The sequence below is a fragment of the Pipra filicauda genome, unplaced genomic scaffold, assembly GCF_003945595.2.
Source record: "Pipra filicauda isolate LSUMZ 115617 unplaced genomic scaffold, ASM394559v2 scaffold365_size864120_pilon, whole genome shotgun sequence".
Taxonomy (NCBI): Eukaryota; Metazoa; Chordata; class Aves; order Passeriformes; family Pipridae; genus Pipra; species Pipra filicauda.
The window spans coordinates 597,186-619,200 of NW_024104493.1; the positions used below are offsets into that span (position 1 = coordinate 597,186).

Sequence of the window (22,015 nt, forward strand, 5' to 3'; positions counted from 1 at the left end):
TCACCACCTTTGTTGCCCTTCTCTGGACATGTTCCAGAATCTCAAGGGTTTTTTTGTAGTGAAAGGGACCAGAACTCAGACAGTACTCAAGGTGTACCCTCATAAGTGCCAAGTACAAAGCCATTTCCCTAGTCCTGCTGGCCACACTATTTCTGATACAAGCCAGGATGTCATTGACCTTCTTGGCCACCTGGGCACACTGTTGGCTCTTGTTCAAAAGGCTGTTGACCAGACTTCTCACAGTTTAATTCAGCCTGTCTCAGCTCCTGGTTGGAAGGCTGATAGTGTTGACCCCATTCTGTAGTCTTCCTCTTTGGGTCTGGCATTTCAATCCAGCCTCTGTGCCTCTTTTTAAGAGGGTTAGTTTAATTCCAAGCTCTAACTAAACATATAATTCTACTGTAGCAGTAACACAGTATACTTTTTTCATCCCTTTATATTTTGTACACTAGTATTACAGCATCCCACTGGCTACCTTTGTTCCATCAGGACGAAACGAGGAATTGAAACAGTTGTAATTGGTAACTGTTCAATCATATTACCAGTTGTTTTGGTCCAATTCTTTTGCTTTCAGGACTGGAGCAGATCTTATGCTATTGTGTTTTGACTCTGGAGCCTGCTACTCTCACTCTACTAATACCAACATCTGAGGTCCATCTTCTGTTTCTCTACTACTCTGCTGAGACCAAATATTTTCACCTTCATTGCAAATTCATTAATTCTAGTTCATTTTCCTCATCCTGATAATCTTCTGTTGTGGCACTTTGATTTTGTTTTCAGCCCAGAGGGCAACAGCATTAACTGTAACTGAAGAAATTCTTCTACTTGTAAAAATCTTCTCCTCTTTAATTATGCCTTGACCACAAAAAGTGTTTCAAAATATATAATTCCAACTCTATTTTTAACATAAGACTACACTTATATAAATATTCCTTTCCATGTTGAATCTGAGGTATTGACCAGAGATCATAGACCTCTCTTTATAAGTTCAGTATATAATTTCATACACCTGGAGAAGTGGAAAAAAACCTAGGTAGAGTTTTATCTTTGCTTTCAGCATTTCAGTTTTTAAAGGTGACTTGCAAAGTAATCTGTGAATATAATTATTTGGCAACAAAATAACTATTGGAGACCAATGGGAAGTAATTTTCAGATCATAATCTCCAGGCATCAGGGAATTATTCACTTCAAACTTCATAAATTTTATATTTAGGAAACATGGAACTTTATATAAACTGTTGTATGGTATTGTTTGAATGTTGAAACAAGATTATTCAGGGCAAAGCTTTTGACTGGGACACACTGATTTAGATGCCACCATGGTTCTGAATTTCCTCCCTCTTCACAGTTTGCTACTTCCTTATGCATAAAAATATCTGTGATCTGTGTAGCTAAAGACTCAGAACAAATAGAGAGGATTATATATATATAAAAGAGATATTTAACACATAAGTAAGAATATTACATATTATGTTGCAGCTTTTTGGTAACAAAAATAATATTTTTTGAAAGAGAAAAGGAAACAGCTGGTTTCTAGATCAATATTGAAACAAATACTTTAGATTGCCTGTTTAAGCTTACCTGGTTTACTCTGTATTATGAACTACAGGTCTTAGTTGTAACTCGGATGACAGTAACTAAAGAAAGGTTAAGAGAAGTAACTATGTAGATTATTCAGCCTGACTGTAAGAGAACCCTAGGACGCGGGATGTAAATGAATAGTTAGACCTCAGGAATTGCAAGTGACCCTTTGCAATTTTCTTCTCATTTCCAGTGACTCACTTGATGACTTAGTGTCACTTAATCCATGCCTCATCTTCCCCACTTATAAAGATGGTACAAATGGCTGAGAAGAGCATTACCTCTGATGTGATTTTTTTTTTTCCTTTTTCAGTGTACTGAATCAGAACAGCAAGAATCAAAATTATTTGAAAAACAAATATTCCTCAAAATGTTCTTTTGGGATTTTCACAACTTCGTTTTTAGTGCTTTCTCTGTAATACATCTGTGCCCCTTATACTGAAGTGTTTGACTTCTTAAATACAATATATATGTCACATCTTTTTCATCAGTGGTTGTTCTTTCAGGAATTTATTATAATATAAAGTTCAAACACAATGAATCAAAATTAAGAAATTCTACACCACAGAAACAAAACGTTTTTTCTTCAGTTGAACAATGCAGTAGATACTGACACATTCCTGACAAATGCTTTCATTTTGATGAAACTACATTTTGTTTGAAGACATCAACTCAGTGTGCATATTGGTTTTACGACATCTGGTTGTTCTTGCTTCTCATCTGACATCTCCTTTCACAGGCAATAATTATCTTTCTGTCTGTCTTTCCTTCTCTTTTCCACAAATGCTTTACTTCTCTTACAAATATCCTTCCTATTTCTCATATTTCAAGCATTCTTTTTCTCATGTTATCTAGCTGATAAAATAATAAAGTTCAAAGCAACTTTTCCCAGGCTGTGTTTAGCTTCAATTCTGCTGTTTCTTTTTGAATGTAAAAGGGCTTCTGTGCCTTAAAGTTTGTTCATCTTCTTTAGTTATATCCACTAGATAATTAAAGATACTTTCTCCTATAAACTTTGCCCCACTACTTCTTAAGGCAAACTGTTCCATCAAGACTCTTGTGCCTGTTTTAGTAATAACACTGACTTTTAAAGTAACTTGCAATTTATGAATAGAAATGGATGAGATTATGATAAGGCTGCAGTAGATTGTAAAGCAAAACTTGCCATAGTACATCCTTCACTGTATAAACAGCTCTGTAAAATGATACCGTTCTCCCCTCACTGCAATCCTCTTACCTCCTGTCTAGGGAATCAGATGTTTACTGCCAATTAGGCTTGATAAAACTCCAGGAGATTCTTATATTCTCTTGACAATAGTATTTCTGGGCTGCTGGCAGGTTTTGGAGGGCTTCTGACTACATATACAGCAAGAACCCTTAGTGTACTTTAGCACTTTTTTTATTTGATGATTAGGTCATTTAGATCTTACTCTTACTGCACTATCTACTACTGTCATAGCATAAAACATTCAAGATTTTATTAAAGATTTTCTTTTGGAGCAAAAATAATGTGAAGATACTTCAAATGGCAGCAAATAGACTTAAAAAAAACCCAACAACTTTATTTATTATAATGAAAAGTATATATTGATTATATTTATAGGCAACTTCACTAATTATATAGTAATATATAATAATATATAATAATGTATAATGTTCGCCAAAACCACTAGAGCAACAATAAAATTCTTATTCCAAAAATATATGGTTCACAATTATAGAAAACATTGTGTTACTTCAATGCTCAACGGGAGTAATTTTCCAACTTTTCCAACTTCCAGATTGCTGACTAAAAGTATTGAGCTTCCGTTTCTTCCGTCTGAGGCATAACACTTCTCAGCCTTTCTGACAGATGTAAAAAATACATTGCAAACTTAGGGTCTTTCTGTGCAATGGCCTAATCAGAGTTCCCCCGAACTAAATGGGATTGAATTTGTCTGCACTATCAGCTTACACAAGAGGTCCAGAAGAGAACCAAAAAGTAGATGATGATTTTCAGGATGGAGGGTGGTATCAGTTACCTCACTTTCACCCTTTCTTCTAGTTAAAGGGGAAAAAATGGAAACTGATCTTAGTATTTTGAAAATGATGTTGAACTTAAAACCTTGTTAGTATTTCTGATTTAAAAAATAATTATTTAACAAACATATTTGGAAAGTAGACTGACTGAAATAAGAATCAGCTCATAACAGATTCAGATCAGATAGGAGTTTGCAAATGGACTGTTGCACCTAAAAGGGTATGATTCGAAGCTGCATGTACAGAAGCATCATGTCGAGGAGGAGGAAGGTGACAGTTCCTGTTTGTGAAGTTTTGGCAAGCTGCACCTGAAGGATGGGATGATTTTCTGGAAACTGTCATGCCAGAAATTCACAGCTAAACAGGAGGAAACTGAGAAGAGCAAAAAGGAATAATTAGAGACCTATGGGGGTGGGACAGGGTTTCTAGTCTATTTTTTTTAAGGAAACCAAACTATGTAATTGCATTGCTTTTCTGTCAGTGCTCCAGCAATAACATATGAATCTCTTGATCAATTTGAAATAAGCCTGACAAAAACGGAGAGGTTTAAAAACATTGAACTCCTGTGGGTTTTATAAAAATCAGCATCCAGATAGAGGAGACTCAAATTTGTGTGCCTAGTAAAACAGGTGGAACTGTGAACTCAGATGCATTATTTGACACAAGAAAATCCAAAGCTGTCATCCAAAAGCAAGTTCCATAAGGTTTGCTGTCAATGGAACTCCTCAGGTTTTTTTTAGAGATAGGAGTTTGTTTGTTTGTTTGTTTTGGTGGGTTTTTTTAAAAATAAAATACATTTAAGAGAAGACCAAGATTTCTGCCTTAGAGAATTTTTAAGATGTTAGTTGCTGCAGGGTGTAGGCATTCATTATAAAATTATGCGTAATCACAGATCTTGTCCAGAACAGGCCCTGATATCCCTACCTGAAATGAAATCCCTTTGGGACAGTGCTTTCTGTCTGCCTTGAAAAGGACTGTTTCCATTTCTTCTCAAGCCAGAGCTAGCTCAGACTTTCTTCTCTGTCTGAAAATACTGTGGTACCACCAAACTTAAAGAAATGAGAAATCATGAGTCGGATTCCAAAACAAAAATGGCTCTTGAAAATCTTTATATGTTGACATTTTATTTTGAATTTGGTCTGTCCTTGAAATGTTTAAAATCCTTCGACTTCTTGAGTGAAGGAGAAGTCACAGTCTCCCACTTCTATTAACTTATTGTGAAAAATTACTTTGAGCCCTTGATGCTACAGGATATTTCATCCTTCATGGCTGCCCCTCAAATGGCAAACCCACTCACTGAAAACTCCTCCCAGTCTTCTATCATTCCTCTAGGCAAGGAACTTACAGGAAAAACCCTCTAAATTGTTTGTTTCTTCTTTCAGTTTGCCTCAAGAAAGAAAACAAACAATCATGACTGCTCACAGCTAGCGAAAAGTGAGTATTGGTGGAATTGAGAAAATCAGAATGCGGCATTTGGTCAATCCAAAAGGAAGATATGGGGAAGATGGAAGGTTCCTAAGATTGAGGGAAGGTCTACAATGATAAAGAAATATGCATGTGTCATGCATAGGACATACGTGAATACTTGTTGTTATGAACTGAGAAGAAAAAGCCATGGATTCCATTATAATGATTGGCTTCTCAAGTTTAAGAAAGTAATTTACCTGATATGTTGCAATAGCTATATTGATATTCCATTTCTAGATTTCACAGCAGTCTTCTGTAGATAGGACTTCAGAGAAATGGATTTAATAGGATGCCTGTCAGTGACAAGATTTTGGATATCTGTCATGTTAAAAGAGGCAGAAAAGAAGATTTTTCTGTCCAACCTGTATTATTTTATTTTTTGTCTATCAGTGTCCCTGCTCCAGAAGATCAAAGTCTTTTAATGTCCAAAAAGTTCTGTTAGCATCTCACCTAATGAGACCCTTCACTTAAAAGATTTGCTGAGATGGACAGGACATTTGATACCTTTTATATATAGGAACTGCACTTAACAGCAGTAGAAAAACTCCTCAGCAGGTTTCTTCTATGAGTTATTTTGCCATCAATGAAACTGTCAGCACCTAAAAATGGACTCACTCTAACAGTTCATTAATGCAAATTTGTGACAATTTATGGGGTTCACTGTGTTTGGAATAGGGTCTAACTGCAAAAAAATCACACAAACTATGTAGTAATAATAATAATAGTGCAAATCATAGACACAAGCTAAAGCAAAAGCTTTTAACTTAAAAATAAGTAAAATAACTTACAAAGAATAAGTAAAGCAAAAAGCTTAAGTATACACTACAAAGCAAAAGCAACTTACAACAAAGTAATAAGTAAAAATGTTAAAGTACTACGGAGCAAAATTAAAATTAGTATCTATGTATAAAGCAATTGCTCACCCTGCGGCGTCCCAAGAAGCTGGAGGGAGAAAAGGCAGCCCATCGTTTACCTCTGCAGAGTTGATGGAACTTCTTCCCGATATTTCCTTGAGTCCCATCTCTTTTTGTACCTTTTTCTTCAAGCAGTTTGAGTGGCTGTAGTCAATAAGCTAATTTCGGGGTGATTGACAGATGAAATAGGCCCAAGGGTCCACTTCCCGAGTAGGAAAGGCCGTGTTATCTCCATATCACTCCTTTCTTCATCTTAATCCTTTTATAAGTTTCTGGGAATGTCTCCCGAGGTGCTGGGGTTTTTCAGGAAGCCATCAGGAGAGGTTTTTTTCTTCTTTTGTGTGGCCTTATGTATCACCTTGCAGTGTTACGAAGCAGGGGTAATTCTTACTAACCAAGCAATGAAATTCTCTTCAAGGCTCTCATGTATCATTCTAACTTTGAGATATAATGTATTGAACTAGACTGGGCTTTCCACCCGTTGGTTGGCCAACAGTGTCAGGTATTTCATCTTTACAAAGCAAATGTGTGCAAATCAGAAAACGACCAATAAAGGTTGGAAATGATGACAATAAGAGCTAAGTCTTTTCACGTAGCCCTATCAAAAATGAAATTACTTTTATGGTTTCTTCTTTATTTCTCTCTAGTAAATTCTACTGTTTTTGTACAAAAATAATGTAAAATCATTTGCTGTGCCTAAGACTTCGTAGGCATTAGGAAAAGCATTGCAAAAAGCCTGAGAGAGGTGAACCTTCCCATCTATTAAGCACTGACGAAGCCACATCTGGAGTGCCAATTCTAGTTTGTGGCTTCCCAGCACAAGAAAGTCATGGGCATAGACAGCAGGTCAAGTAAAGGGCAATGAAAATTGTTTAGGGATTGGAGCATGTCATATGAGGAAAGGCTGAAAGATGGAACTAGTTAGCCTAGAGAAGAGAAGCCTCAGACAGATCTTATAGGTGTGAATAAATATCTGATGGGAGGGTGTAAGCAAGACTGAGTCAGGCTCTTTTCAGTGGTGCCTAGTGATAGAGCAAGAGGCAATGGGCAGAACCTGAAATATGAGGGGTCTTTTCTGAACATGAGAAAACCCTTCTCTATTGTGCAGGTGACTGAGCACTGGCATAGGTTGCCAGGCTGTGGAGTCCCCATCCTTTGGAGAGACTCAAAGCCATCTGGATGCAGTCCTGAGCAGCCTGCTGTAGCTGACCCTGCTTGACCAGGGAGGCTGGACCAGATGTCCTCCAGGGGTGCCTTCCAACCTGAATGATTCTGTGATTATGTGTTTTTTAGCAACACAATTTGAGTCACAGTATTGGCTTAGCACCAGTCCACACTCCAACTTCCATCATTTTTCTTCATCCTTATTCTACCAGAGCTTTCAGCATTCCCTTTAAGTTATAAGAAACTGTATATAAAAGTTATAAGAAGCTATATGTAAAATCTTATGGTCTTTGTATTAATTTTGTATTTTACATAGAGCAGTAAGAATGCACATGCTTGACCCAGTATAAAGCAAGTAACACAAATACAGAACAGATATAAATGACTGTCAGTAAATAATAAGCAGAAAGGTGAGTAGGTAACTTAACCTCATGTCATATTTTCTTCATCAAATTATCTTAGAGACACTTGGACCTTATGGTCTTAGACCTTTTATATTTTGTTTAGTTTGGGCTTAAATCTGCAACTCTTGAATACTAAGGTCACTGCTCTAATGAATTAATACTTGCAGTTACTTGAGCTACATCTTTTACTTGGCATATGCAGGCCCACCCAAATTATCTGAAGGATTGATTGTGGACTACCTATAAATAGCTGTAACAACATGATCATGGTGTCTAGTATTAACATTCCAATCATGTAATGTTTTAGTTGTTTCTGATACTAAACATATGGTGGTACCTCACCTTCTTCTCATCATCTTATTTTTTTCAGTCCTGCTTTCTTCAGTTTTGAAGCAGTTGCCTGCTTTACCTTCTTGGTAAAGAATGGATAAATTCTTTAGTACCAGACTGTTACACGAAGGCTATCTTCCCTTTTGGTCACAGATGGCGGGAAGTGATTTTATTGATTTGTTAATACTTAGCTAGAAGGATTACATCTAGCGGTAATAATGTGGCCAGGCCCTGGGACAAATCACCTCATGAGTTAGAGGAGTGGTTGTGTCTTTAACTGAGTGTGACATTATTATATTTACCAGCCTTTCATAGTACTTTGCTTATTAACACCACTTTAATCTCTTCTGAGCCATCTGTTGGTCATTCAAGTTTTTGTTTCTGTCATGTGCTGGAAGAGTTGGGAGACTTCAGCTTCTGAGCTGAACTCGAACATTACCATGCAGAAGTTCTGGTGGTAACAGTAGTGCTTATTATGTTTTTTTTTCTTTTTAATTTGTATTATCAAGTTGTGCCCTGCAGAAAATCTCTTGGGGCAACACAGGCAGATGGCCACAGTAATTCCTCTCAAATTCAAAGGGTCATGAAGGTTCACGGTTCTCAGAATTTGTGTGAGAGGTATTAGTGTGGCTGGCTGAAAGCTGGTCCTTCTCCCTGTTTCAAACGTGGCAAATTTGGCAGCGAGAAGCATTGAATACTGCCAGCATAGACTTTTTCCCCTTTGGGTTGCGCCCATCAGATGATCTCTTTAGAAACCAGAGCTCTTTCCATGCTACGACCTCAGCAGAAGTGTGACAGAGGTCGTGTCAGTGTGTGCTAGTGGTAGTTCACCTTTTTTTTGAAAGTGTAGTTTTCTCTGTATTTTAGCTTTGCATTTCTAAGTAGTCTGAATGATTTCGTTCACTGATAGGCACAATTGTGAGCAGGGGACACTTCAGAGCTGTAGGCATGAGCTCCTGGCCAGTGGATTACATGCAGATTATCTCCTGTAGAGAAGGACAGTCACATGCATTACTGGCTCCCCAAACTGAAGTTGCTCAGAGCTGGTAGATCAGAAATTGATATGAAAGCGATCTGTGTCTGGACATGACATTTTGTTTCATTGTGTGCTATCCCCTCGGTTGAGCAGTTAGCAATGTGACATGTTTCGTGGCCAGTTTTGGTGGGTCACAACAGTTAAAGAAAGGGTCTGATAGATAAGAGCACTCGCCACCCCTGTGGGAGATGTGTGGGCACCACGGCACTGGGTACCACTAATGCGGTGTAAGAAGCATATGAAGGAAAGTGCTGAAGAGTGGGACCCTCAGGAAGGGGTGGTTGAGCGGTGAGAGAGCTGGCTTATGGCAAGGGGGCTGCAGCTGGGGCGAGCACGGCTCACGCCCGAGGGAGCAGCCCAAGGCTTCGCGGCGCCTCTGGCAGCTCCGCAGCAAGCCCGCACCCTCCCACGGGTGGCTCTGCCTCGGGCGAGCCGGCAGCCCTGGCGGGAACCCAGGCAAGCACCTGCGGTGAGGAAGCCTCGAGAACGTGAGGAGGATGGCGGTGCCGGGGCCCACGCCGCGCCCGTGCGGCCGCGGGACGAGCCCGGGGGGGGGGGCGGCGGGGACAGGCGCGGCCGGCCCGGGTGCCCGGCGCGGACAGGGGCAGCGGCGCCGCGCCTCGGACTCCGCCTCACCGGCACCGAGCTCCCCCTCCCTGCCTCGCTCCCTCCCTCCTCCAGCGCCAGGCTCGCAGCGGCGGAGCATCTCGGCGGCGGCGGCAGCACCCGCCCTTCCCGGCCGGCCGGCGGCGCGCACCGCCCCCCCGCTCCCGCACGCACCCGCCGGCGGCGATCCGAAGCCCTCCGCGCCACCGCACCCCCGCCCCGCACGCCCACCGCCGGGAGGATGGGCTGCGGGCGGCGGCGCGGCAGCCCCTGAGCTCCCCAAAGCCACGGAAACAAAGGGAGCGAGCAGCGGCAGCACCGGGCCGGGGTGGATGCAAGCAACCATGAAAGCCTGGGTCTCCGCCTCCTCCGCTGCTGCCAGAGAGCTGCCGGCTGCCGCTGCTCGGAGGACTACCCTGTGAAGGGGGCGGAGGAGAGGCTGGCTGGGTTCGCCGTGCAAAGGTAGAAGGTGTAAAGGAGAGGCGGAAAGAAAATGTCTTCTTCGGTGGGGCCCCGCGGCCCTCGCCCGCCCACGGTGCCCCCGCCGATGCAGGAGCTGCCCGACCTGAGCCACCTGACAGAGGAGGAGAGGAACATCATCATGGCAGTGATGGACCGGCAGAAAGAGGAGGAAGAAAAAGAAGAGGCCATGCTCAAGTAAGCAGACGCCAGTCATTCATTCATTCAGGCACTCATTCATGCGCCGATCGCCGGCGGGCGGAGCGGGCGCTGCCACAGCGGGAGCCGGCCGGTGCCCGGAGCCGGCCGGCTTCGCCCTGCTCGGCGGGGCTGGCGCCGCGGAGCCCCGGTCCCGCTCCGCTCCCGGCCCCTAACTTCCTCCTCCCCCACCCCGGGCAGCTCCTCCCGAGGTAGCACCGCCGGAGGAGCCAGGCACGGCGGGACAGAGCGGGACGGCGGCCCTCCCCGCCCCGAGGGAGCCGACGGCGCAGGGCGGGCGGAAACCCCGACATGGGGATGAGGGGCGAGGTGGGATTCCTTTGGGGTCCCCAAAACCCCGCCTCTACCAGGAGGGGCCGCTGGGTGGGGTTTCCCTCCGTGCGGGAGCCTCCGCGGCTGCCGTGCTGCCCCCGCCTGGCTCGGCCCCCTCTGCCGCTCGCCGCGGGGCTGGGGCGGCTGTCCCCGGCCGCCGCCCGGCACACCCCCCGCGCCCCCCGTGCCGTGCCGTGCCGTGTCGCCGGCCCCGGCCCGCCTGCCGCCTGCTCCAGCGAGGGCAGCGGCGGGAAGCAGCGCGCCGTGGGGCAGCAGGGCGTTCGTAATTAGGAAATAGATGGAATTAGTCGCACTGCTCATTCCAGCTGGGAGGCAGGCGGGCGGGCGTGCGTGGTGGCGGGACGGCGGGGGAGTGGGTTTATCTCGCTGACGGCGGCACGGAGAGGGGTGCGGGGAGCGCTGGGTGTGGGTAGGTGCCATGTTTGGAAAGTAGATCCCCAGAACCTCTTTTGAACCTTTTCTCTCTCACCCCCTCGTCCCTGCCAAACAGTGCGTGTGACCACATTTTCTATCCTCCTCCATCAATCGGAGGCTTCAAACGTAACGTTACTGAATCGCCTGCTTCGAACGATGACAATAGACAGATTGGAGCTGTGGCCTGTGGAGGAGAATCAGGGTTTCTCCTCTTCTGACTGCCCATCAGGCCTGTTCGCTCTGGGGGGGGGGAAGTGGGAGAGGTGACTGGAACAGTGTGAGCCTCTGATGCCACCCAGACCCTCCTTGCCACAGGATCCTTACCTCACTGTCGCCGGATTGCGTACACCTGTGCTCGGAGGGGATGCGCTGAAGGTGTGACGTGATCTGGGTGTTTCTTTTGGCTGCATCGGAAATACCCACTCGAGCGATGCAGGTGCCAGCTCTTCTCCACAGCTTTCTCTGCCCGATGGAGAGACTAAACGCCTGCAGGCTCCCAACTTTGGCCCCTTGCACTGTGTGTGGTGAAACTGAGAGAGCCTTTTAGTATATTGTCCCTTCCTATGCGTGCTTGACTCTGAATTTTTAAGGGGCTACTAGACTTGATTGCAATGGTGAGTACTGAGGCCCAGCTGCTAGTGTTGTGTTATTGGCGAGGAGCTGTCCGGGAGCGTGGTGCTTGGATCTCAGGAGAGTTCAGTTCTGTTACAGTTCATTGTGCTTGGGGTGTGCCTAGCTTTGGAGGTGGGGTGATTGGAATGCAAAATATTTTGTGAAAAGGCATTTTTTTAGTCAGTGTGGGGAAATGTAAGTGAAGGATTCCTCCTCAGTTTCTATTTACCAGAAGAAAATTAAATAAAGCTCCGAGGCTCTAAACTACATGTATCCTTGTGTTCCTTGTCCTCCAGCACAGCTACTTCTCTATAAATGTTTAGCTTTTATTCCATGAAGAAGATTACTGGTTCTGTGACGATGTTGTACAGGAATACTATAAATCTTACAGTCACTGCAAGAATTAACTTCTCTTGGTAGAGATGGTATTTTCTCAGCCCTACTCGTGTTAATATTGGGTGGAGGGTAAATTTTCCTCCTTTTTTGCCTCCCTTCTGTTTTTCTTCTGCTCTTCTTTTGCACTGGTACTTTAGAATTCTGGACTGATAGTTCCTATTCTGCAAGATTATGGCAATCTTCAGCAGTTTTACTAAATCAATTTAGGACACTTTAAATATAAGTTTTATAAGAGATTAAAAATTGTGCTTTGTGAATTCAACTTGAAATTACTTTATATTATGTTCAAATATTTGTGATACCCAAACTTAAAAGTTTATTTCCCTACAAAAGTTCTTTCAAATCATGAGAGTAACAGTCTAGGGTTTCCATTGGCCTTAGAAATTGTGATTTTAAATAGATTTATAGATTTCTGTCTTTATTTAAAGAGCCAGAAATTAAGAGAAAATACATTGGAAAACTTACAAACGTATGTACTCACTTTAGCTATTTCATTAGGCTTAAAAAATCAGGTCACAGCAAATAGTTTTCTTATGGGTTATGATTCGACCCTTACAGAAAGCCACTAGATTTTCTGAGATAATTTGGCTTTTCTGTATGCTGAGCACTTACTTCCTTTTTGGGATAAGAGTTTGACATACCTTTCCAGAGAGTAACTTTCTCAAGACTGGAATATTGACGAGAATTTACTGCCATAATTTTTTAAAGGTTTGTTGCAAATACACAATGGTGCTATCAGATGACACAGCTATATTATAAAAGTCAGATATCATTACCATCCCTGTTATCTTAATTAAAAGATTTTCTGATTATCCAAGTGTCTCAACAAAAGTGCCACCAGTTTTCATTTAAAACGACCTGATGGAGAAATGTTTCTGTCTGTAACACCCACATGCAAATCTGTAATTTTCCCTGAAAGTGAAGCTGAGAATCGGTGCTGCAAACTAGGCTACCTTCAATCCTGGGCTGATCAGAGGCCGGATATGTGCTGTCTCATGAATCATAAGGGCTAAAAAGGGTGCAGCATTTCTCTCCTGTTCTGGATGTCCTGATACCAATGAAAGTTCTAAAACTGTACTTGTAATTTTCCTTTCCAGCACTCCTCATAGGAGAAAACTGGAGGAAGAATTATTGGTTAAACAACTGTATTCTTCACATGGTCATCATAAAACTGTGGATCCAGGAGTCTGTTTCTGTAAGCAGACTGTATGAATTTCAGAAGTGTAGGCAACTAGGGTCATTGGTAAAGAGGCTGTATCCCTCTTCTCTGAGTCTGTACCTCTCTGTCTTCCTGATCCCTGTTTCTGAGCTAAAAGCCTTCTTGTAAACGCTCTCTGCCAGTTCATGCTGACATCAGCACGTACTGCAGTGTGCCAGCCTGTGAACAGGGCGCTGTTACAGGGAGCAGGACTATGGACAGCGAGCTGCTTTCACTGCTTGCGCTGGAGAATGACAGAAGTGCAGTGCTTCGGTTTGAGACAACCTGCTCATCACTTTCCAGGAACTCCCCTATTTGTCAGTTTGTTGGCCTGCTGAGTTTCCTTCAGCAGTCTGGGGTTAACAGAGCTTGTCACCTCCTTGGGATAAAGGCACACAACTTGTACTGGCTGGTACGACTTCCTTTTTCTAGGTATACCTGGTCAGTGGCAGAGACCTCATCCTCCCTGCACCCTTCCGATATCAGATTTCCCACTGCTGTGGGTGGTGTTTGCAGAAGGGGAGTGCTTTTCTATCCTATGACCTGTTGAATACCTTGGAACAATGAATTGAGGAGTTGGGGCATTTGTGAAGATTCCTTCTTTTGCTTCTTTTGCGAACAGGTGTACCTTGGCTTGAGAATCACTTATAATGTTAGCTGATTGCCTTGAAATTGCCTTCACATCCAAAGACATGTTCTGCGTTCCTTCTGTAATAGAGGCAGTGCCACTAGGTACTCCTGAGACCATATCTATGCTTTCATGCATTGAAGTGCAGTCCCAGTATGGCACTGAAGACTCAAATCCACGTAAGCACTTCAGTGCTTACCTGGCACTAAGTACAAACTGAGGCCCCTTGAAAGTAGTCCATAAGGTCTTTCCATAATGGTGCACTTGTTCCTCTGTGTCCAGGGCATATAGCACCAGAGCATGTGAGTGCCTCGGCTGCTAAATTGCTTGCAGTCTGTCTTATAGCTAAACTTGTCTGAGAGTCGCAACTACGTAGTCATCTGCCTAAGTTCTCTGAAAGACCTGACCTGACCTCTGCATTGCGTATCGATGCTCAAAGTGCTGCTGTCACAGCAATGGCCGCTTTCCTAACGTGAAGGGGACAGGCAGTGTTACTGCTTCCAACTACCTTAGGCTATTAATCTGGTGGTTAGGAAGTGATTATCTACGCCCAGTACACTTACCAATTTGAAGAAATTGTGTCCTAGACAAGTGCCGTTGCATGATAATTTTGTGGAAACAGTTTGGATTCCCAAAGCATATGGACCCAGGAGCATAACTCAGTGTCAAACCCAATAGGAAGAGCTCTCCTTGAAGAGGAGCTGCCTTGCTCTCCTGCTGAGTGCTTCTGGTTACACAGGGCTATTAATGGAGCCTTTTTTTAAAAGAGTTAGAGAAATTTAAAAAGGTCGAGGAGTAGGAAGCAAGTCCTCCATCTCCTCCAGTCTTGGGGCTTCAGAGCTTTGTGGTTTGTTCCTCTGTGGTTGGGAGAGCATCGCCTTCCTCCATGCCACGCCTTTGACAGCAACATGGAGAGCAGGCTGTTGAGTAGGTGGGGCTTTACCATAGTAGACTCAACTCTCATCCACGCTTGTTTTCCTGTTTCACACTGACTGCAAGATTTTATGCGTATCTCTGAAGACTATAGTCTCTATCAGCTCTTTTAATTGGAACTTGGCCTTCGACACCCAAGCTTCCGCTGTTCCTATATGAGTAAATGTTTGCATAGGACAGTAGTAAAATGTGCCATGGCCTCCTCTGCAGACTAATTCACATCGGAGGCATTTTTTGCTGTTTTACTTGGTAGATACTCCTGTAGCTGGAAGGGAAGAAGTTCATGTTGAGTGGCTGATGTCTAGCCTGAAGTCCAGATGTTGCCCAACAGGTGACTGATGTGACTAAAAAATTTTGAAGAAGCATGAGAGGGTAAGTTTTCAATGAGTCTGAAGAGAGAAACAAACCATCATTCGCAAAAATGGGGGGGGGGGAGTTAAAAGAAAAATAGTTTAAAAGTTTAAAGTGTACATTCAAACACTAGATAGCCTGAGACAACTATATCGTTTATGGGCATAAAGTGCCTTGAAGTGAAACAACCACAGTTAATATACAGCAAATTTCAATCATAGACAAATCACAGAATTGTATATGTGTATATACTTAAGATGAAGTTTGTTTATATGTGGTTGTGTGCCTTATCTCCTTGAGTTAGTCAAGTACTAAGTGTAAACTATGGCAGCTGTGAACACAGCTAGTTGAGTTCCATTCAAATTTTGGTCAGAAATTAGAAGGTAATTCCTAATTACCATGGCTTTCATTTGCTGGAGCAAATTTAAGTGGGGCCAAAAACTCTTACTGCACTTCTGATGGGATTTTAAAAGACTATGAGATTGTTGGCCAAGGTAGTGGCAATAGTAGGAAAGTTAACTCAGACATGGGAGGTTCTTCGTAGTTTTATAACTCTATTTGAGTAGCTTCAGTAGACAGGGTAGCAGGTACTTGAAACCTTCCCAGCTCAAGAGTTATCTCAAGATTTTTCATGGCAGTTAGTAATTAGGGAGAAGTTGATCCTAGCACCCTATTTTGACTCTCTAGTATGGTACACAAACTTGATTTTAGTGGAACTCAGGTCTTTTAAATTAACAGGGATATTGCAGCTGCTCACATTTCAGGGCTGCCAAATCCTGAAGTCACTTGCAATTGGTGAGAATATCTATTTCAGCGTTTGCAAGATAACCCCTATATAATTTCCTGTGGGCACCTGGAAGCTTCCAACCTGCACTACTTATTGCCTAATTGAAGTTTAACCAATTGACCAGGAGGCTAGTGCTCTTAACCAGTTTCCTGGAGACAATTTCTTTCCCTCTTCATTTCTACCACTTGGACTACACCTAACATTGTCAGAAAACGTTGAATACTGCTGAAATCACAGTGGCAGCTGCTGCCACCCTCATTTTGTATAGTACTTATGTGCAACATAGGGAAGTAGGGTTCCCAGACCTTCTTAGCCTGTATGCTGTAAATCCTCTGATGGTAATTGCCCTTCCATAAACAGCAGGGAAGGAAGAGGTAGGATCATTCTGTCTCCTTTCTGGTGAAACTGGGCCACTTTGCAGAAATAAAAGCAAGAGTCAAGAGGCCATCATGAAGAAGTCTATCTTCATCTTATCTTCAAGATAAAGGATCTAAAGCTTGTCTTAAATCCCACTGAGAAACAGCGGAGGAATTGAGTTCTGGGAACTGGTTGTGCAGTTGGCACAAAGGAATTAAAGGATAAAATAGATAAACAATAGCAAGATTCTCTTCTCTGATTCAGACTACCTCTTATTCTTTCCATGGTCACATGAATCTCACTTTCTGTGCAGTGGAGCAGGAGGAATGGAGGCTACTGCTTGAGAGCCTTTGTTTCTTCCTTTGTACTTAAAGGAGTTTGGAACCACCATGTTTCAGACCCTGTGGTGGTGCAGGGAGCAGAGTGCAGGTTGCTTACTATGTGCCTGAGTGTTTTAAGCCCCTAGAATCACCTAGACAGATTGTTCAAATATTGCCTTGCACCCCTCCCTGGCAGTGCCAATGCTGATACTGATACTTGAATGTAAAAATCCATGGTGAAACAATGTTACTCCTGGAGGTCTGTAGGAACCTGGAGATTGTCTAGTCCAGCCCCCTACTGAGAGCAGGGCCACTTGTAGCAGGTAGCCCAGGACCATGTGCAGGTGGCTTTTGACTATCTCCAAGAATAGAGACTCCACAGCCTCCCTGGACAGCTCTTTCAGTGTTCACCTACCCTCACAGTAAAAAGTGTTTCCTGTCGTTCAGATGGAACCTCCTGTGTTTCAGTTTGTGTGCGTTGCTTCTGGTCCTGTTACTGGGCTCTTCTGGGAAGAGTTTGGCTCTGTCTTCTTTAGTCCTTACCACTGGGGATCTATACACGTTAAGATCCTTCTGAGCCTTCTTTCCTCCGGCTGAACAGTCCCCACCCTCACAGCCTTTCCTCATGTCATGTTCTTGAGTCCCTTAACTGTCTTTATGGCTCCTTGCTGCACCAGCTCCAGCACATCTTTCTTGTACCAAGGAGCCCAGAAGTAGATTTAGCATCCAGATATGGCTTAACCAGGGCTGCAGCAGAGAGGAAAGATCACCTCTTTCAATCTGCTGGCAATGCTTTTCCAGTGCAGCCCAGGATGGCATTGGCCTTCTTTGCTGCAAGTGTACATTGTTGGTCCCGGGCAGATGGAGCTCGTCAGCCCTGTAAGGCCATCCATCTAAGAGAAGGTCACTCTAAACAAACCTACGTCCTGAGGACCTCACTGCCACTGTCCAAGCTCGCTCGGCCCCGGCAGATGAACCTCAGGATTAAAGGGTGGGCTCAGTTCAGCGCACACTGTGTCTCACCTAAAAAATCCACTGCGCAGGCTCGAAGGGTAAAGACCTTTCCCAAATCTTCGTTCACAAAGACTGGCCATGATGATGACATTGTTGGTTCATGCTCAACTTGGTGTGGACCGGGAATTCTCAGTTGCCTCTCTGCAGAACTTCTTTCCAACTGGTTGGCCCCCAGCATGTACTGCTACATGGGATTATTCTCTTTTTGCAGGACTTGTCATGTCCTTATGCTGAATGTTTTAAAGCTTACAAGAGAGACCAGTATCTAACATGTTCTCAAATAATTCAAAGGGAGGATTGCTTGCAGTCATTGCTTCTGGCCCCTTTTTCTTTGCTGTCCAAGGCCTTTGCTCAGAGAGGAAGGGAGAGAATTGAACAGTGAAGAAACTGTTGTGGTCTTTTGGCCAATGGAAACATCAGAAAAGATTTAGCAACATCTGAGTCTTCAAGTTTTCATCACTCTCAGAGGGTAGGTGTGGCCATAAATGTGTTCTAATAAAGGAGACAACTTGTGGTGACCTCAAAATTGCAAGGAGTGTTTTCATGACTTCAGGGAATTTCAGAGAATTGGTAGTGTTTTTTTCACAGAAAGGTGGACCAAGTAGTCTAAGGAGACTACTACATACAGTTAAAATGTATTCACAATTGCACACAGTCATGCAGCAAGGCAATTATGAGACAACTGTTGACTGTTCTACTGAGTACCCATCTCACCACCAAGGGAGGAGCAGAAGACTGTCAGCAGACAATAGCAGATTGATAGGCATTTTCTTAAAAGCTATAGAAGAACAGGTGATAGGGGATGACAGGCAGTAGTAACCATCCCTACTGTGTTCTATACATGGACTTCAGATTGGCATATGTTGAACTTTTGGAAGCTCTGAGCTGCAAACCATTGTCCAGAGCTCTTTTCTGACCCCGTTTAAGTGGTTTTATTGAAATGCAGAGGGCATTATCTCTGTGCATGCGTCTTCCCACATGATTCTCCATTTGATACAAGAAGCTGCCAAAGCTTCATTCCTGGCTTTGTCTGACATTGCACTAATACTTTCTGACTAAGAAGTCTGTCATTCTCCAAATTCATAGTCATTATCTGTACCCTGCAGAAGGGTGAAGACAAAGACTGGGTGAAAGAACGTAATCTCTGCGCAGAAACTTTTCAAAGTACAGAGTTGTTATAAACCTTATCTTAAAAGGAATTATGCAGAAGAGGCTTCTTCTCTAGAGAGGGATGGTAGTGTCCTGTTGTTTATTTTTCTGGAAAATAGCAGAGAGAGAACAACATTAAAAGAGATTTACAGTTCTCAGTCTTGTCAATACCCTTTTATTTCTGACGACTCATACGAAGAATTTTTTGCATCCTTGGATAGGAAAGCAACTAACAAAGACGTAATGTGCTTCCTTCATCAAGCAATTACTAAGCATTTTAAGACTTGAACTTAATGCCTTAAACAAAAGACTATTTAAAAATACTGCTGCCCTTGTGTTCAGGCTTGTAGGGATGCAGGCATTATTGAAGGTGGAAAATGACAAAACTGAAATTCTATTTTAGGTTTTTGGCCAATAGTTAGAGCCAATTATAACTTCTAGCCTGTTTTACCTTCTCCTTCACTCTACCCACTGGTGACCGATGCATTTGTCTTCTCCCCTGGGCCTACCAGTTTTAATTAATAGATGCTGACATGCAATTACGTTTTGGGGGAAAAAGCTTGGGTACCTATAGTCTTGCTTTAGTTCCCAGTGATAAAACATGTAAGAAAATCTTATGCTGTCCATTACAAACACAGAGTAGTTTCATTCTGCTTTTTGGAAATACCTGCATAAATTTGCAATTACTGGAATGATTTACACCTTACCAGGTCTATATGATTTACCTCAGTCAAATTCATGTATTGGATCTGTAAGGATGCAGATACTTTTTAAGATCTCTACATCTGCTAAAAGTTACAATTGTTTTATCTCTTCTATTATACTTCATAGATATGGTTAAATATTATGCAATGTTTATGGTGTTTCCTAGTTTTGGAGTCTAGGCAGTAAATGTTAGTCAGAGTTATTTTTGGTATTCACAACAAGCAGCAGAAAATATAACACTATAGTTTTGATTTAATAGTTTCTTAGGTAAGACAATTGATAGGATAACATTGTAATTCTTTGTACTTATAACTGAAGTAATCATCCTCAAAATTTGATTGTATGTCAGCTACTTATGTCCAGAGAGAGTTTTAAACAAGAAAGCCATGTTCCAAATATAGTTTTCGGCACTTTTACAGAAGCAAGAAGAGCTAGTTGCAATTTTCAGAATAATGACATACACAAAACCATTCATACTTGCCACTTCAGAGGCATGAAGCGACATGACATGATGAATAGCCGTTTCCAGGCGGTTCTAGATTGAATTAGAACATCTATGTGGGCACTAATTTCTGCATTTGTTCACATCGAATGTGTCTCATTTTCAGTCTCAGGACTTTATGCACTTTGCTTATGTTAATACCGTTGAAGATAGAGGAATGCATCTGTCTGTATATGGGGATTTTTCAGGTATCTGTAATAAAAATTTGTAGTGTTTGAGATCTCCTAATGTCTTTAATCTCTGTCTTTCCTATATTAAGCCCTCCTGGAGTCACTGAAGGTTGGTATATGCCCTGAGAGTTGCTTTTTGTTCAGGGGTGAACCTAGCAGATAAAGCTACACTTTTTAGTGATGACAGTGGTGGATCTAGGAAATCAACTGTTTCAAAATTTGAGGATCTGGGGTGTAACCTGAGAATAATTTTCTATGTGTTTTGGGTATTAGATAAACATTAGATTCTAATTAGAATGGTTGTTTAAATGCTTTGCATGAAAATACAGTTATTTACCCTTAATAAAGAGCTATTTTTTAAAGCTTCGTTATGTGAAATTTATGAGGACATTTCTCATGAATGGAACACAGCCCAACCACACTATTTTAGTGTAAGTCCTATTATATTGCAGAGAAAAAACAAGAAACAGAGCACTCTGTTTGTTCTGAAAATTTCTAATGAAAGTCTTCACATGCTTGAATGACCTAAGTGTGAAGTGTCTTCTCAAGTGTTTCTCTTGGTTACCAATACTGCATACTGTGAGTTGATCAAAGCATTTATGTATCCAAAACTCTGTCTCCATCTTATGCTACCAGGTCTAATAAAAGATGCTACATTTTTTGCAAACCTTGTTTGGCCTATGAGCTAGAGCACATTAAAAATTTTGTAGCCACTGCTCATGAAGGTTTTATCTGCATTTTGTTAAAATATATATTAATTCTAAAGTTTTTCAATATACTGTGAAGGGTTCAAAACCATATCCATAAACTAGGATTTTGTAATACTTATATTGATACATCATCCTCTTTCCAGATATTTAGAAAACTTACAATCCTATACTATACAAACAATTCAAAGTTTTGGCTGTGGACTATTTGCATCTGTGTGTATTAATCACATTAAAATATTCTACAGATCAAATTTTTTAGTAATAGGACTTTTAAGAGAAATGACAATGAAGCAGTTTATGTAAGAAAAGGCCATTTGGGAACTGGGTGGTTGAATATGTTTAGTTGTGTTTGGAGCCATAGTCTGTTAGTGTAACTGTTGTCTTTTGACAATTCAATTGGTCTTGGGAAAAACATCAAGAGCTATACAAAACCAGATGTAATAGCTGTCTGAGCTTTCTAATCTCTTGTCTTTACACAATTTCCTTAGTACTTGCATGTTCTAAGAAAGCAGAGTAATTTTTCTTTTATATTTATTATTCCCTAGGTTTTTAATTAGCCTTTCATATAAAGTTATTTTCAAAATAAAGTCATTATGCTTTAGTGTTGCGAGGTATCTATCGTTGTAGTTAGGTTTGGCCAATAGAAAAGCACACACACACACACAAGGAGTTGAGACAAGAACTGTCTGCTGCGTCAGCACAGCAGCATCCTTTATTGGGACAGCTAGCCCACATTTTCTCACACACTTTCTGTAAATAACATAATTTCTACAAAACACCAGTACTATGCACCTGCATCATGAACACAGCCAACATTCTTGTCCTTGTACATTTTATCTTCCCTAAACCCACTTATCACCTTTCCAGTTAACTCCCATCTTCTCGAGGCTGCACTGTTCATGGGAATGGTTAATCAGGGAACGGTCTTATGCCATCCAATATATTATGTTTGTCTAGGGGTTCAACCTCTAGGGGCTTAGCGGGCCTGCCGCTTCCCCCCACACTTCAGCATATTTGCAATCTTACCTTTAGAATAATTTTGACATTTGACATCAGGAGACTGACTTTTGTACTGATTACATGATATTGCACAGATGTAGATGAAAAAATGTGAAAGCTGGAACAGTAAAAGCATGTGAAAAATCTATGAGAGTTTTGGTTACTTTGGGTGGTAAGTCTCCTTGGTACTGTTATTTATGGTAAAAACTATGACATTGCTTGACAAACTTCAGCTGTA

General features: G+C 42.2%; 1 protein-coding gene and 1 long non-coding RNA gene across 2 annotated transcripts in view; one reads left to right on the forward strand and one right to left on the reverse strand.

Annotated features, from left to right (window-relative positions):
* LOC120323890 overlaps positions 1 to 8,860 on the reverse strand; it is a 39,822-nt gene extending 30,962 nt beyond the window's left edge. The window contains exon 1 of the long non-coding RNA XR_005564804.1: positions 5,991 to 8,860. This is a non-coding gene — a long non-coding RNA (uncharacterized LOC120323890). The remainder of the gene's footprint in view (positions 1 to 5,990) is intronic.
* An 818-nt stretch (positions 8,861 to 9,678) lies between these two features.
* Positions 9,679 to 22,015, forward strand: part of LOC114000854 (regulating synaptic membrane exocytosis protein 1) — a gene marked incomplete at its 3' end in the record, with an annotated part of 250,151 nt that continues 237,814 nt past the window's right edge. Inside the window, exon 1 of the mRNA XM_039384637.1 lies at positions 9,679 to 10,178. Coding sequence (XP_039240571.1) covers positions 10,015 to 10,178 — 164 coding nt within the window. The remainder of the gene's footprint in view (positions 10,179 to 22,015) is intronic.